This window comes from Narcine bancroftii, chromosome 8, assembly GCF_036971445.1.
Source record: "Narcine bancroftii isolate sNarBan1 chromosome 8, sNarBan1.hap1, whole genome shotgun sequence".
NCBI lineage: Eukaryota > Metazoa > Chordata > Chondrichthyes > Torpediniformes > Narcinidae > Narcine > Narcine bancroftii.
The window spans coordinates 10,227,048-10,244,116 of NC_091476.1; the positions used below are offsets into that span (position 1 = coordinate 10,227,048).

Here is a 17,069-nt window from a genome sequence, read left to right on the forward strand (position 1 = left end):
AATTCTTGGCATCCACAGAACCTGCACTTTGTTTAATGAAACTTGTTCAAAAAAGCAAGTTTCAATTTTCAGCAAAAATTAAGCCGCACAGGCAAGGAAAGTGCCAATTTTGATGAAGTCCAAGCCAGGTTTGCTGCCAACTAGCACAGGATTATGGTTATTAAAATCAAGAGGCAATGTCTCCAAACCAGGAAAAGGGAAACCAAACAATCAGCCAATGCCCGTGTTCCTGATCACTATTGTGTAACTCACGTTAAAATGGAAGCGCGCGGGTTTGGAGCAAAAAGTAGAATCACGCTTGGATGCAGTGCCCAAAGATTTGAATAATCCACTAACAAGGACGACTTAAGAGCGAGGAGCAGCTATTTAAGCAAGATCCAAGATGCTGAATAGTGCACAGCTTGTAATAATCGAGTAGGGAAAAGAACTAGAGGGGAAATTAGAGCAAGTATTTTTTAGCCTCTATTTACAGCCAAAGATATTACAAAGACCTAAAGAAAACTGCGACCTATTTGACTTTGATGATTTATTTTTGTTATAGTTGATCAACATGTAACTATCAAAAAGAAAACTGAAAGTTGTTTTTCTCTCCTCAGATTGAGTTCTTTGCAACACCTCATAAACATGGATCTTCTACAAGACCTCAATGCCTAGGTTGTGAGAATGGAATGCCAAGTTCAGAGGAGGAACAGAGACTGAATAGTTCCAGAGGATAGAGCCAGGAGGTCGTTTAAAAAGATCGTGGCTGATGGTAATGCTTCCTGAGATATCATGACACAGTCGCAGAGATCAAGGAAACAATATTGTCTGGTCCATCTGAATAGCGACGGAGGTTGACGTGGGATAGGTCTACTTCAAAGTCGCTAAATTGAGATTTTAAAAGGAAGGCCAAACTTATAAGAGGATTTTTTTTTAAATAAAACAAATCACAAAACATGCTCAGTCCTAAAGAAATAAGAAATAAGAGCACAGAAATCTTGAAACAGTTAGACAAATGAGAATTTATGCAAAATTAGTCAAATCACAAGCAAAACAAATATGGCTCCGACTGTAATCGAAACAAAGATGATCTATTCTGCTGCATCTGCCTCCTGCCTTGACTAGTAATACTCACATTTTTTTTTTTTTGCATCATTCACAGCACAAACTTGGGGTTTAAGTCCAAAATGCAATACTACAAATTTCCTGCAAAGCAATAATTGTACCTTGAATAGAAGAAAGCTCAATAATGTGTAAGAACAAGTGTTTTTAGAGCAGTGGTTCTCAACCTTTCTTTCTACTCACATCCCACTCTAAGTATTCCCTATGCTATCGGTGCTCTGTAAGGTAAGGGATTGCCAAAGGATTGCCTAAGGTAATATGTGGGTGGAAAGAAAAAGTTTGAAAACCACTGTCTTAATTGTACCTCATGGACTCGTTATGTGCATGGTTTCTGAACTCCAAAGGAAATGGGCCAATGGCAATATTTCTCAACCAAAATACTTCAGTAACAATTGGGTCTCGAGCAGTGATTCTCAACCTTCCCTTCCCACTCACTTAAGCAATCCCTTACTAATCACAAAGGGGTTGCTTAAAGTGAGATGTGAGTGGAAAGGAAAAGGTTGAGAACCACTGCTTTAGAGGGCCAACTTCAGGGCACATTAAATACCCTTGCAACGTTTACTCATGTGAATCAGCCAGAGGGTAGGCCAAATGTCGGCTATCCATGTAGCAATTCCGTTAGGCTGCTGTATTGGCAAAGGATATTCATGTTAAATTCTGAGCCTACATAGTACAGGTACTTTATTTTCAGTTGGAATAATCTGAGCATCACTGACAAGGCGAGCAGATGTTGTCCGTCCCTAAATGACTTGAGAAGGTTGTGATGGTGGCGGTGCACCCTCTTACACTGCTGCAGACCAGCTGATGAAGTTATACTTCAGATGTATTGTTAAGGTACATGAATGACAACACATGAGATTCTTTTTCTCATGTGAGGCACAATCACCACTTATTGGCAGTGCAAAAAAAAACTGTAAACAAATAAAGAACTATAAACAGATAACAAATGTAAACAAACTACAATATAGAGAGAATATTTGTTTAAAAAAATCAATAAACTGCACAAGTAAAAGTCCTTAAATGAGTCCATGATTGAGTTTGTTGTTGAGGAGTCTGATAGTGGAGGGGTAGCAGTTGTTCCTGAACTTGGTGGTGCGAGTCTTGTGGCACCTACACCTCTTTCCTGATGGCAGCAGCGAGAATAGAGCGTGTCTTGAGTGGTGTGGGTCCTTGATGATTGCTGCATTCCCCATAGTTGTACTCGATAGAGGGGAGGGTTTTGCCTGTGATGTCCTGGGCTGTGTCCACTACCTTTTGCAGGGCTTCACCTTCAGGGGTGATGCAGCCAGTCGGCACACTTTAAATCACACATCTGCAGAAATTTGTCAGGGTTTCTGGTCTCATACCAAACTTCTGCAAACTCCTGAGGAAGTAGGGGCGCTGACGTGCTTTCTTCACAATGCCATTAGCGTGCTGGATCCAGGAAAGATCCTCCAAGATAGTGACTACCAAGAATATAATTTGCTGACCCTCTCCACCTCTGATCCCCCAAAGATCACCAGATTGTATACCTCTGTCTTTCCCTTCCTGAAGTCGACAATCAGTGACCACAATAAAAGATTTGAACCAATATTCATGAAAGAACAGGGGCGACAGCCCCAATTCTGGTTGTGTGTACTGAGTGCGGAAGCTGCAGATGGTGATGTTAACCTGTGTCTAATGCCATTGCGGAATCAAGCGAGCTGATGAGAATCAGAACTAATTTGGCAGACGAATACTAAGGTATAAAAACTTGGCCAAGTCATCTGTTGTGTTATATTTATACACAATTCAAAATACTTCCTGGTTTCTTAAAGCTTGCAAAACAAGGCTTCAAAAATCTCTTCTATTAACAATTCTGAAACACGGGATACATGGTTCCAACTCTGTTGACAAATTCACTGACAGCACCACTGTGGCTGACCAATGAGGTGAAAATGATGAGTCAGAGAACCGAATGGTTACGTGGTGCCAGAACAACAATCTTGCTCCCAACCTTACCAAGAGCAATTTTAGGAAGGGGAGACCAACAGACCACGCACCTGACCATATTGATGGGACAGAGGTGAAGAGGGTTACTACATTCTAGTTCCTGGGAGGCCATATTTCAGAAGACTTTTACCGAAGCCAGCACAGTGAGGCCACCATGAAGGCAGCACATCAACTCCTCCACTTGCCAGGAAGTCCGATGTTATTGAATACTCCATCAAACTTCCTCAGGCAAACAATGGCAAGTATACTGACTGGGTGCATCACCTCCTGGTTTGGATATTTGAATGGCCAGAAATGCAGAAGGCAACAAACATAGCCAGGTCTATCTCGGACTCCAGCCTCCCAGCCACTGCAGACACGCGAAGTGCTGCCTGAAGAAGGTCCCGACCACTTCTCGCTGCTACCTTCGGCAGAAGGTACGGAGGCCTAAAGTCCAGCACCTCTTTGTTAAAGTGCAGTTTCTTTCCAACAGCTATCAGGCTCGTGAACTTCCCAATGATGCACGAATCGTGGACTGCTCCTCCACTACAACAAAAGGACTGACTACACTTTCACAAAGTCAATTTCTTTTCCACGAGAATACTCACGATTACGTATCTTTTCTGTTCAATGTCCCTTTTTAATTCAGTCATGTACTATTGCAGACTTTCTTTTTCAATGAAATACCTGTTCAGCTGCAGCAAATTAGAATTTTAGTGCAAATGTAGATTCAACAAAATGACAATAAACTCATTATTGATTATCTCCCCAGCCAATCAGCAGTTTCCATCCTCCATGAGTGCACTGCTGCCTGGCACACACAGATGTTTTGGACGAATGTTCCTTGGAATTCAACTCAAGGGAGGCTTTTGCAATACAATAAAATTCTTTTTAATTTAGTGTTTTCAATCACGTTGCTTCTGCTTTCCAAGTATATCTTTTCACCCTTAATAATATCCCTCTCTTAAACTGCTCCTCGCTAACTGGACTACACTGCAGAATTGGATGCTGTTAAACTGTTGTTGTTTCAGGCCTTTTCTATTAGGCCAAACCTTTGTAAAATATAATCGAAGGCACCGCCAAAGAGAAGGGAATTTTCCAGCCTGTAAGGCAACATATAGGGGGCAAGGTTAGCGCGACACTGTTAAAGCACCAGCGACCGGGGATCGAATCTGCCGCTGTCTGTTAGGAGTCTGAACATGTCTGCATGGGTTTCCTCTGGGTCCTCCAGTTTTCACCCAGCCTCCAAAATGTACCAGGGCTGTAAGTCAACTGGGTGTAATTGGTCTGATGCATCATTAATTACCTCAAAAGACTGAGGTTGTGAAACTGATAGGCTTTTATTGACTATAGTCTGGAGCAACAACCAACCTCATCGACTGTTTACGGCAGGAACACCGGACAGCATACAAAGGGGTAATGGGTAGGATTGATCTCAGGAGGCAGGTCCAGCCGGCAGTAGCCAAGCACAGTATAACAGTGGTTTACCACAGGCTCATGGGCCTGTTAATGTTGCATGCCTAGATTTAAATTAAAATTGAAGAAAAAAAATTTCCTTTACCATAAGGCAGACAAACTAAACACTGATTCACAATTATGGACCTCGCTACACATTAACCGGCTGCCCAGCTGCTCACCCACGCACTTCTGGAGCACTCTGTTGACATGAGAGCTCTCTGGGATATCCTGAGGAAAAGCCAAAAAAAAATCTCTACTGAGAAGCGCATTAACAGAAATGAAATAGAAATGTGTCGGAAGATACTCTAAATGTTTGGTTGAAAAGACAAGTTTCTAGAATATTTCTCAAAATCCAGGCGACTTATTCCAAGCACTTCCACCTTCTGTGAGATGCTCTTCCCCCACCTCCTTTTTAAAATTTGTACCATTATTTCTTTAAGCTTTTCAGTATTTCCTGTTACTGTCTGCCAGCAACTTTTTCCAATCACCCTCGATACTTGTTCTTTTATTTCTGCTGAACAATTTGTTTAAATATTGTTTGATTTACTTGTGTGATGAGTCTACAAGACCCTAAGACTTCAGATCAGAATTAGGCTATTCAGCCCATCAAGCCTGCCACACCATTCAACTCATGGCTGATATATTTTTCCTTTCCACCTTATTCTCCTGTCTTCTCCCCATAACTTTTGCCTCACTTCCTAATCAAGAATCTATCAAACTCTACTTTAAATATACCAAATGAAGTGGCCTCCACTGCATCTACGGCAAGGAATTCCTCAGATTTACAACCCTCTGACTGAAGAAACTTCTCCTCACCTCTGTTCTAAGTGACGTCCCTTTATTCGGAGGCTGTGCCTTCGCGTTCTAGTCTCTCCCACCATTGGAAGCATCTTCTCCATGTCCACTCTGTCCAACCCTTTCAATGTTTGGAATATTTTGATGAGATTTCCCCACCACCCCACCCTTCTAAACTCCAGTTGAGTACAGCCCCAGACCCTTCAAACACTCGACATGTGTTAACCCTTTCATCCCTGGAATAATTCTTGACAACCTCCTCTGGACCTTCTTTGATGGTGGGGCCTAAAACTGCTCACAATATTCCAAAACTGGTCTGACCAAGATCTCGTAAAGCCTCAGCATTACATCTATGCCTTTATACTCAATTCCTCTTGAAATGAATGGTAACACTGCATGACTACCAACTCAACCTGCAAGTTGACCTTTAGAGAATCCTGAACTCGGACTCAATGTCCGACTGGACCTTTGTTTTCTGAATTCTCTCTCCATTTCTTTGTTCCCTATTACAACTTCTCCAGCAGTCCGATGACCACCCTTGCCTCTTGCCCCATCCATTAGCCGTGCATCCTGCACTGAACCCAAATCGATCCCAATTCTCCTCAACACTTTTTTCAATCGCTTCCTCCCACTTACACAGCTCTTCACAGTGGTCAATTAACCTATCGACCTGTACATCTTTGGGAAAATGGAGCACCAGGAAGAAATATGGGTAGTCTTTGCACAGGACCCAGAGTTATTCCTGTTGGGAAACATCATGGACATAAGGCTTACAATGAAGCTGTCCATATTTCAAATCCAATTTGTGTTGATCGCTCTCGCGGTGGCCAGGAAGTGCATAGTGGTTACCTGGAAGTCAGACTCTCATCTGGGCATTGCACATTGGAATAGGGAAATGCAGGGCTGTGTTCCCTTGGAGAAAGTTACTTACAATCCAAGGAAAAAAATGAAACTTTACTTAAAATCTGGTATCCATACCTGCGGTACATAGGTGCAAGGATATATTATGGTCCCCTGTGCTTCACTGCCTGCTCGCCTCCCCCCACCTTGTCCTTCCTCTCCTGGGGGATGGACCGGGTCCATTGCAATCAGGCTAAGTCGAATGTAAGAGGCCTGGAGAATGGGCGTTGAGCTCCGACAAACCCTGTCGTTAATGTGTTTCTCTTTTCTTCTGCTTTTTAATTTGTTATTTGTCTTCGGTCAGTGGGGTCTTGCTTTTTATGTTAAGTAAGCATTTTTGCCTTTTCATGCAAGTTAAATGTCTTTATATTTAAAAGATCAACGTGTTCTTTTTTATTATTTTGTGTTGTCGGGAGGAGGGGGGGTGGAATAAAACCAGACTCAGTCGAAGAAATGTAAATATACTTGACGAACATGATTGTTGTCCTGTGAATTATTGGAACTATCTGAGTTTGGAAAAAAATCATAAAGAAAAAAAATTCAAAAAAACTAATATGGGTAGTTGCAGGAGGAATGTGTAAACCCCACGTCAGATCTCTTACACCACGGGGCAGCCTCCCCCTCCCCAGTAACTGTTCCATGGTGTTGTCTTTTAATTCCTTGTTTGGGTGTTACTCAGCATTTAGCCACTGTTTCAGCTGCCTCCCTAACAAACCCACTCAATACCCATAATGTATACACTTATTATTTAAATTTTGTTTACAGCATAGCAGAAGCCAACTCCAACCACTTACACCCAAATTAACGTAACCCATATGCTTTGATAATTGCTGTTTTACTTGAATATGTTTAACTGTTTCCTTTTTACTTTCCATTTCAACAATGAACTTATTTTACGATCACATTTCCTTAATGTTCTCCGTACGTTAACATCTTCACCTACCTATCAAGCCCAGAATTAAATTCACATCTCTGACTCGTGATCTGGGCTGATTGGGCCTATGGAGTGCAACAGGCTCAAGAAGCCAAAAGGCCTGGTGCTACACTGATTTCTTAAATTATATTGATATTTTTCAAGTAATGCTGGAGCCACAGGGTCAAGACAAGACATGGCATTACATAACACCTTTTCAGAATGTCCAAAGCACTTTACCGCAACTGCTGAAGTTTATTGTTACTGACCTATTTTCTACCTTTGCCATTCCCATAAACGTCAATATCATAACAATATCAAAGCCCTTGACATTTAAATGCCTTGGGATGGTATACATTTTGACAAGACGGCACATCAGTTTAATGTCTCATTACAAACAAAGCAATGGCACCAGAGTAGCCCTCACTCTGCTTCAGATTCCAAAACTTACTACAATTTCCCAAGTGTTTTACATAGTGGTAGAAATATTAAAGAATGAAATCTACCTCGGGTTTTCGGTCACCTCCACACAAATCACAAGCTAATTTATTATCGCATCAGTGACCAAGCCAAACCAACTCAAGATGCAAGATATTTAGGAAATTCAGAAACAGGTGGGACCGCTACGCAAACATCCTATTGAGCTCCAAACTGGTCTACTTCCTCGATGCAAATGAAATGCCACAAAAAAAACCAATCCACGAATTCCATAGTGATTTGAATACCAGCAGTGAGAGCACCTAACGTTTAAGAGCAGTTTCTCAAAGCATTGAAAGCCATTTGGAAATTGGAACTCCCAATGCAACCCCCTGAAAACTTCCGGCTGTATTTTTCCACCACCAACTTTTGCAAGTGGTAGACGCACTTTATTTGCATCCAGCATTTCTTTTGGATGCAGGTTCGTCGAACCCTCAGCAGCAAAAATTCTCCCCAGGCATTGCACGCATAACACACACTCCCTGTTACACTTTGGTGTAACCAAACCAGCATATTCCAAGTCATTGTGGAGAACTCGAGCATGCGATTCCCTTTCATTCTTGGACAAGGACAATAGCCCAACTCCCATAATGATCTTAAATCAGGTCAGTTCAACAAAAGACCCAGGCAGCATCTCAGGAGACAGTTAGCAAATCCTGTTAAGGGAAACCATGCACATTTCTTTTTCCTCGAGAAGCAAATTGAATGATTTGATCTTGTATTTGTGGGGGGGGGGGGGGGGGGGGTTAAGGCATCGTTTGTTCTTCGGGTAATGCTAACTCACAGATGCCCCTTTTTAATCCTGATCAACTCCCAGCTCGACAAGGAATGTACAAATGTACAGCTCTCGATTGATTCCAAGTGGTTCACAAGCAGCCAGAAATATTGCACCGATTCGGGTTGAGCGAAAGGCATTAAATCCGCTTGAGAAAGTCCGCTCAGCGGAGGGAGGGGAAAGTTGCGGAGAGGATGCAGACAGATTGGGAAGCTCTGCCGTCTCCGTGTCGGACGCGTGGTCTCCAGCCGGGTGACAGCGGAGCGCACGAGGACCCGAAACTCACCTCCTGCCGAGTCGCACAAAGCCGCAGAGCATCAGGCAGGGAGCCTGCGATCATCGCTGCCACGTCGAGGCATATCCTGCCAGGCACGCTGCTGGTGTGACCGTGGAACAAGCTGCGGCCACCAAGAGCACCCCCCCCCCCCCCAACTCTCCCCCTCTCCCTTCGGCAGGATGGGACCGCTGTCCAGAGCAAGCCTCAAGTCTCACAGCTTAACTGGTCCAAGACCCACTTGGTGAGAGAAATCGGGTCGTACTTTTTTCCTCTCTCCCCCCCACCACCCCCTCCTCCTCCCCATCTAACTCCTTCCTCTTCCTTCAGGAATCAGGCTGGGAGTAATTATTAATCTGCTCTCGCTCATTCTGGGAGTATGACAGGAATGCAGGAAATGAACCTCCCCCTTGGAAACCACAGCAACAGCGAACAGAGCTCGCACTAAAGTCCACGGCACAAAGAAAGTTGCATTTGAACTCCACGACGGGGTGGGATTCGGAGAGGGGAGAGGAGGGTTGGAAAGGGAAGTCCCGCCCTTGCCGACTCCCGCATGTTGTTTCAGTCGCAGCCGGACGCGCCCGATTCGTCCAGCGCACGTCAATCAGCCAAGAAAGTAACAAAAGATGATCCTGTCGCCTCGCTCCACAATGATACATTATATCCCCGGGACGGGGCGGGCGCCGCTTGCGGTGTCCATTTACTGAAAGGCCAAGCTCAGTTTTGAATTAAAATACTCACCTTCACCCACACTTAATCGACATTAAAAATAGAACACATTAAACCTGCGTGAACACGTGTCCGGGCAGGAACCCGCAACCACAGTTGGTCAGAACAAATCCTCCTCCTCAAGCAGAGCTTGTGGAACTGGGCTAGATCGGACCTCGGCCGGTTGCCACCCGATTTAAACACAAGGCAACATTTAAATGCTCTCGTTGCCTTTGGGCCCGGGGCACAATTTCACGGTCAGCGGGTGCTCCCAGTCAAAGTGGGATCTGGTCAGAACACCAACGGGTCGCGGTTCCATCGGAACTTACTGTCCTTTGAGCTCTTTGGCTTTGCTTAACATTCATGTTTGAAATTAAAGTTTCAGTCGAAACTCCTAATGTCCCCCCCCCCCCCCCCCCCAAGTTTGGACGGCCCCCATGATTTTACTCCCTTCGGTCAGAAGGAAAGTAATATTGAAGAAGTCAGAATGTGATACAATGCTCCAGGTGTGGATAGACCGGAGTGTTAAACCGTTTCACCAGAACTTGATCATTCAGGCAAAAAGGTGACACAGCACAGACAAGACTTGGACATTCTGTTTGCCCACTTTGATCTCTCAACGACCGGGAATGCGGAGCTAATGTTCACTAACTCGCTCTCAGGGGACCTGCCTTTGCTTCTCTCTCTTAGTGTTGGGGGCGCCGGGCAATGGTGGGGGCGCCCCTTTGTGTGACTTTACCGGATGACGAAGATTGTGTATTATTACTTCTTTTATAGGACAATCAAGGAATCTTGAAATCTGAAAACTCCGCGTTCTCTCGTCATAGATTGCATTGCCCTCCTTTTGTGCAATTGCCCAGTTTGTGTGGCCCACTTTTTTCACTCAGGGTGAGGCATTTGCTGCTATAATTTCTCAGAAGATGGCATCAAGTAAAATTGAGAAAAAGCCCAATATCCACTCCAGTTAAACATGCATGATGTGGTGAGCAAACAAGAGACTTTGGAGACTTTAACCAGGTCTCAAGAAATGACCACCTACTCATCCAGAAAAGCCCAAAATGTTGATTGTTTTATTAAAATCTTTTTTACTATAAAGTATGCTTCTTTACCTGCTGAGTTTCTCCAGCACTGTGTTTTTACTGTCTCAAGAAAACCCACCTGTCACCTACTTCACGGTTGGCACCGAGGAGGATATTGGTGGGCATGGCCCCTCATCTGTGAGGTGCTGTACCCCCATATGCTCATGGCCACCGCTCTCTGTCAGACCTGCCCCCACCTGCATCACTAGCAGGCGTCAACCATCACTTGCGTCCATCTTGACTCACGCTACTGACTCTCCACGTAATAAAAGCAGCGCTTTTGGCTACGACGTCAGAAGGATGGAAGAGGTTTACATCCGCTTGGCAGGTAGGACTCTATCAGCATCCCTCCCCCACCCCACTGACCGAGTCTACTACTGTCAGACTGTACCCCACCCGGGCAGGTAGGCTGCCACCAGCACCCACACCCCATTGAGTGTTTACAATTATTGGACTGTGCCTCGCCTGGTTATCCTAACATCTTCCTCTGACACACATTCTGGCACTGACCCTGGGCTGCTTTACCAGACGTCCCAGTACACAAAGGATGGCCTATTGTTTCTTCCCAAGACTGCATTTTGGCAAGCAGGATCACCTGGCAGTGCTCCTTTTGCTTGCATATAGACAAAGCCTAAAAAGAGAGGCTTCAGAGATCAGGACAGACAGAAGGTAGTAGCAGGAGGCTAAACAGAGTCAGTGGATTGGATAGTATTCAAGGACTCAACTGAGGATCTGAATGATTACAACAGGGCTGTTACAGATTTTATAAAAACAGCTGTTGATGAGTGTTTCCCACCAAATCATCCAGAACACAAAGTGCAGGTAAGACCTTTGAAAAGCATCACTTAGGAGAAGTAGAAATTTTGGACGTGAACAAAAACAACGAAGGATAACAGAGCTGTGGCAGGGCCAAAATGACATAACCCGCTACAAAACCAAATTCATTTCCAGATGAGCTCAATGTTCTGGCAATCAAATCAGATGTAGAAGGCAAAGAATAAACATTGTGCACCCCCATGTCCCCGATAATCCTCTGCTGTCAGTATGTCAAAGATGATGTGCGTGCCTTCAGGAGTGAGTCCAAAGAAAACATCTCGTCTGGGCAGAGTACTCGGCCAAGTACTGAAAACCTGTGCTGACCAACTGACCAGTGTTTTCATGGATATTTTCAATAGCTCACTCCAACAGGTTGTGGTACCCACCAGTTTCAAACAGGCGTCAATTGTACCTGTGTGGAAACAGGCTTGAATGACAATCGAAGCATATCAACTCTTATCTGAGCAGCAACACAGATCCATTCCAATTCACCTACCACAACAACAGATGCCACCTCACTGGCTCAACACAAAACCCTCTAGAACAACTGGACAGATGCATGCATCAGGGTGCTCTTTATGGACTGCAATTTGGCATTCAAAGTTCAGATTTATTGTCAGGGTACATACATGGCTTCAGACTCAGGACTCAACAGCAGGACCCTGCAAAGCAGCGCTGTCTCTGCACCCCTGGATCTGCACCAGCCCGGCCAGCACCATTTTTTTTCAGCCAATAGTGACTCACGAGCCTACAGACTACCTTGATTATAATTCCTCACATACTGCCTCTTGTAAAGATTCTATCCAATTATCCAAGTTCCTCTGAAGATATTTTTTAAAAAAACCTTGCACATTTCAAGCTATCTTCTTTCTTTCTGAACTATGATTCTTTTACCAAAATTGATGATGTCCCCAACTGCATCTCATTTGTTTCTTGCATCTTCTTCTCCTTCTGTGGCAAGTGATTATAGAATTCCCCACATCCTCACCTTCCACCTTACCAACATTCAACTGGTCATCCTTTGCAATTTCTGTCAGCAAACAACGAGAATCCACCCACACACACCTTCTCATCCTGTCCCCTTCCTTTCATCTTTTCCTGTCCCACCAGTCAGGACACAAACAACTCTTCCAAGTTAAACAGCAATTCAGCAGATTGGATTCAATGTTGGGGATACCACATGCAAACAATTTTGTAGACCAACTGTTGTAAGTTTTGACTCAAAGCTTCATGTTTCTCCATTCCACTCCCAATCTAATTTGTCTGTGGCCTTCTGCACTGTCAGAACAAGTAGATGTAGATGGGGTGGTGAAGAAAGCTTTTGGTATGTTGGCCTTCCAGAGTACTGAGTACAGGAGTTGGGATGTCATATTGAAGATGTATAGGGCATTGGTAAGGCCAAATTTGGAATATTGTGTGTAGTTTTGGTCACCAAATTATAGGAAGGACATCAGCAAAATAGAGAGTGCAGAGATTTACAGGAATGTTGCCTGGGTTTCAGGGTTTGGCCTACAGGGAAAGGTTAAACAGGCTTGGACTTTACTCTCTGGAGCATAGAAGATTGAGGGGGAATTTGATAGAGGTATTTAAAATTATGAGGGGGACAGATAAAGTCAATGTGGATAACCTTTTTCCATTGAGTGGGGAGATTCAATTTTGAGTTTGAAGGGAGGAAAATTTTTGGGGAAACATGGAAGATTTTCTTCAGAGGGTGGTGGAAGTGTGGAATGCGCTTCCAGCCAAAGTGGTAGATGTGAGCTCAATTTTAATATTTCAGGAAAAGTTGGATAGGTATATGGATAAGAGGGGGTATGGAAGGTTATGGGGTGGGTACAAATCATTGGGATTAGGTTCAGCATGAACGAGAAGGGCCGAACTGGCCTGTTTCTGTGCTGTGATTGTTATATGGTTAACAAGGCCCAACAATGTTAAGAAGAGCAACTCATTTTCTTAGCACATTGCAGTTTCCAAGCTCACTTAATTCCATAACATCAAGTAACTCACTTATTGAATCCCAAATTGTCAAGTAACATGCTAGATCAGACCCTGGCCATTTCTAGTGCAAGTCATTGGTGATATTAGCTTGGAATTTGTCTCTCCATTAAAACATCCTAATCTTCTGCATGTCCCAGAACTCTCCCTTTTGCAACTTCTGGTGTGCAGTAGTGCCCTTCCATCTTGACATGGTAGTTGTCAGGACTTAACCTGAAGTGAATGTATGACAATATTTGAAACACATTGGAACAGGAAGAGGCTGCAGATGAACAAATAAACTTAACCCGGAGATGAACAATTGCATTTGGCTAACCATTCAAATCCATATTGTCAGGGCTAACAATTACAATATAGCTGTCATTTTGAAAAATTGAGGCATGGCCTTCATCGTGCTCGGCTTCTCGAGTTATTTCCCAACAAAGCGCATCAAGTTGCTGGCTGTGCTCTTCAATACAACATAGGAAGAGCCATTAAACAGCAGATAATTTATTCCAATTCCAAGTGCACCATATTGTTACGGTACTGAATCAATCCAATTCAATTCTGTCTTCAGATGCTGCCTGCGTGGAGTTTGCACATTCTCTCTGAGATTCTGTAACTCCAGCTTCTTTCCACACTTAGAACCATATGGTTCACAAGGTTAATTAATCACTATAAACTAGTCAGATTGTAAGAGGTGGTAAAATCTGGATATATATATTTTTTAAAGTGGGGAATAAAATAATTGTAGCTGGTATAAATGGGCATTGAAAGCCCACCAAGTCTGTACCAGCAACAGTCCAGGCTCTGTTGTAAGGACTAAACATAAACAAAAACAACGATCTTTCCAACTCTCATGAAGATCAGTTTTCCTGATCATTGAAAGGGTTACAAATATCATTGAATCAATTCTTGTTCTTGTTACAGAAGCAATTGCATTCTGTAGAAGAAACATTGCTGTAATATTTAGCCTTCCAGTGGCATTGCCCTTATTCGAACTTGTGTGATATGCAGTTCTTTGGAGACGGGTGATTTATTTATGGAGGTTCCTCTGTATTTCCACAACACCCTGTAATACATGCCTTTGAAAGGTCAAAAAACCAGAGATTTCATAAAAACATTCCCTCATAGTAACAGAAGTAAAACACTGGAGTCAGTGGTTGAAGTAAAACACAATCCTGGAGAAACTCAGCACGTCAGTGTCATTTACATAGCAAAGGTTTAAAAAAAATACAAAACCAACATTTTGAGGTCGAGCCCTTCATCAAGGTATGGAAAAATGTTGGCAGGTGTCCAAAGAGTGGGTGGGGAGGTGTGGCTGCAAGGGCTGGAGGAGAGGTGGAGAAGGGTGTGAAGGTACAGCAGCAAGCAAGGGGAGGAGGGATGGCAAGGTGAATCGTGGGGAGGAGAGCTGCAAGGGGAAAGGAAGAGAGAACAGGTCAATGTTTATGCCATCTGGCTGGAGAGTGCCCAGACAGAAAATCAGGTGTTGTTCCTTCAATTTGTGGGTGGTCTTAGTGGGACAGTGCACAAGGCCATGGACAGACATGTATGGGAGTGTGACACTGAACTGATTGGTTACTGGTGTAGACAAGAGCAAAAGTGCTCAGCAAAGCAATGTCTCAATTTGTGCCCAGTCTCTCCGATAGAGAAGGCCACAAAGGGAGTACTGGATGCAGTAAATCAATACTGCGGATACACAAGTGTGCTTCACTTGAAAGGTCTGTTTGGGGCCCCGGACCTTGATGAGGGAGATGTGGGTGTAATTTATCACCTCCTATAGCCACTGGGGAAGGTGCTAGGGTGAGGGGAGGGGTGATATGAGTGCACGAGGGAGTCACAGAGGGAGCAGTCCCTCTGGTAGAGAGGGGAAGATATGTCTGATCGTGGGATCCTGTAGTAAGCGCTGTAATTCTGAAGGATAATGTATTGGATGCGGAGGGTGGTGGGTGAGGATGAGTTCTATGTTTGTTGCATCTGGGATCAGAGGGGGCCAGGGCAGATGAGCAGGAAATGGAGGAGATACAGGTGAGGGCTGAGTTGATGGTGGTGGAGGGGAAGCCATGTTTGTGGAAGAAGGCAGACATCTTAGATGATCTGGACTGGAAGACCTCATCTCAGGAACAGATGCCACAGAGATAGAGAAATTGAGAGAAGGGAATAGGGTGTAAGGAATTGTATTTAAGATAGTTGAGAGAGTTAGTGGGTTTGTAACAAATGTAGGTGGAAAGCTCGTCTCCCAAAATGGAGATTGAGAGATCCAGGAAGGGAAGAGTATTGTCGGAGATGGACCAAGTGAGTTTGAAATTGGGGTGGAAGTTGAAGTTGATATTATAGACAGTAGTTGCAGAGTGTTCCTCCTAATGTCAGCAACAAGAAGCAGGTATAATTACTGTTCACAATCTGCTGCATTTACACATGTAAATTTTCTCTGGTTGAAAGGCTTCATCCTCATTATGGGGTGGACAATTAAGGATCTTCATTTCCATTCTGAACAAGTGAAAACAAGTCATTGAGATTTCTGATGGTATGAACCTTGGACCACAAGCTGAGTAGATTATCAACTGTTTTTCCTAGTGAATTCCTATACACTACTGTGTAAATATAGATAACACTGAACAATTTCCAGTCCAGATCACATATGAAATTGGAGAAATGTTAAATTAACTTTTATTGAATTTATCATGTTTAATCGCTGACACATTGTGTTACTTCAATTGACCTAAAAATGTTTTGCCACTTATTTTCATTTGTACTCAGCATCTGATGCTTCGAGTCAGCCTCCAACAATAGTCAACCAGCATTAATGGGTTCCAGTTTCCCTGATACCAGTTTTCCATGGTTGCAATGTCCTGATGAAACCTTTCACCATGCTTGTCACTGACGGCACCAAGATCAGCAGGGAAGGCGTCCAAGTGCAAATGCAGAAAATGAATTTTCAATGACTTGTTACACTCCATGGATTTTGTATGACAGGAAATCACAAAAAATAGGTTATATCTAAAAAAAATCTGCACCCCAAAAACCATGAGTGTTCAGGAAACAAAATCTTCCTTGTTCAGTGTAATTTGCTCATAAAATTTACTCAAAGCTAAATTCTGGACATCCTGGTGATTGTAATGCTCCAGCTTCCTTTTTCTGAATGTTTCAGTGTATGGACATCCTGACCATGGCAACTTCTGCCATCTGTCTTCAGTTGTCTTGATGGAATCTACTTCCATCATAAGTGGCTTGTGTGACAGAGTATTTAGAGGTGGCTTGGGATGAATTGCTAGAGCAGCTTGCACACAAACATATTTTAAAAACAGATTTTTTGCAGGACTTTTGCAGAATGCTTTTTGCAAAGTTGCAGAATACAGCTTGCCTGGGAGAGCATGTGATCTTTGTAGGCAAGGGACAGGACAGTTTTGCTTTCAGAGAGGGAGGCAGTGAAACAGAGAGGAGAGACATGGAAATCAGTTCCAAAAGAACAAAGCTGGCAAACCTTTGGAAGGCTGTCTGTACAAAGGAGAAGACTGTCTGAGGTTACCTGAAAGAAAGAGGATCATCTAGAGAACCCTGAAGGGGGCAAGTTTTGTCAGCAAGACTGATTAAAAAGGAATCAGTTGCAGATATCCTGTAAAAGGAATTTCTCTCTGAAAACCAGCAAGAACCTTCCTGAGAGGTAACCATTTGCCTGTTAAGCACCAAAAACCAGCAAGAACCCTCCTGAGCAGTAACCATTTGCCTGTTAAGCACCAAAAACCAGCAAGAACCCTCCCGAGTGGTAACCATTTGCCTGTTAAGCACCAAAAACCAGCAAGAATCCTCCCGAGTGGTAACCATTTGCCTGTTAAGCACCAAAAACCA

The 17,069-nt window shown here is 43.6% G+C and overlaps 1 protein-coding gene across 2 annotated transcripts in view; it reads right to left on the minus strand.

Moving 5' to 3' along the window:
• The window catches only part of amot (angiomotin), a 73,131-nt gene extending 64,209 nt beyond the window's left edge, over nucleotides 1-8,922 (minus strand). The window contains exon 1 of one of the 2 annotated variants that reach the window (XM_069892870.1): nucleotides 8,656-8,922. Coding sequence is in view for 1 of the 2 variants with exons in the window: in XM_069892871.1 (XP_069748972.1) it covers nucleotides 8,656-8,687 (32 nt within the window). In the remaining variant the exon portion in view is untranslated. The remainder of the gene's footprint in view (nucleotides 1-8,655) is intronic. The other variant, XM_069892871.1, reaches the window with a different exon arrangement.
• Nucleotides 8,923-17,069: the final 8,147 nt, after the last annotated feature.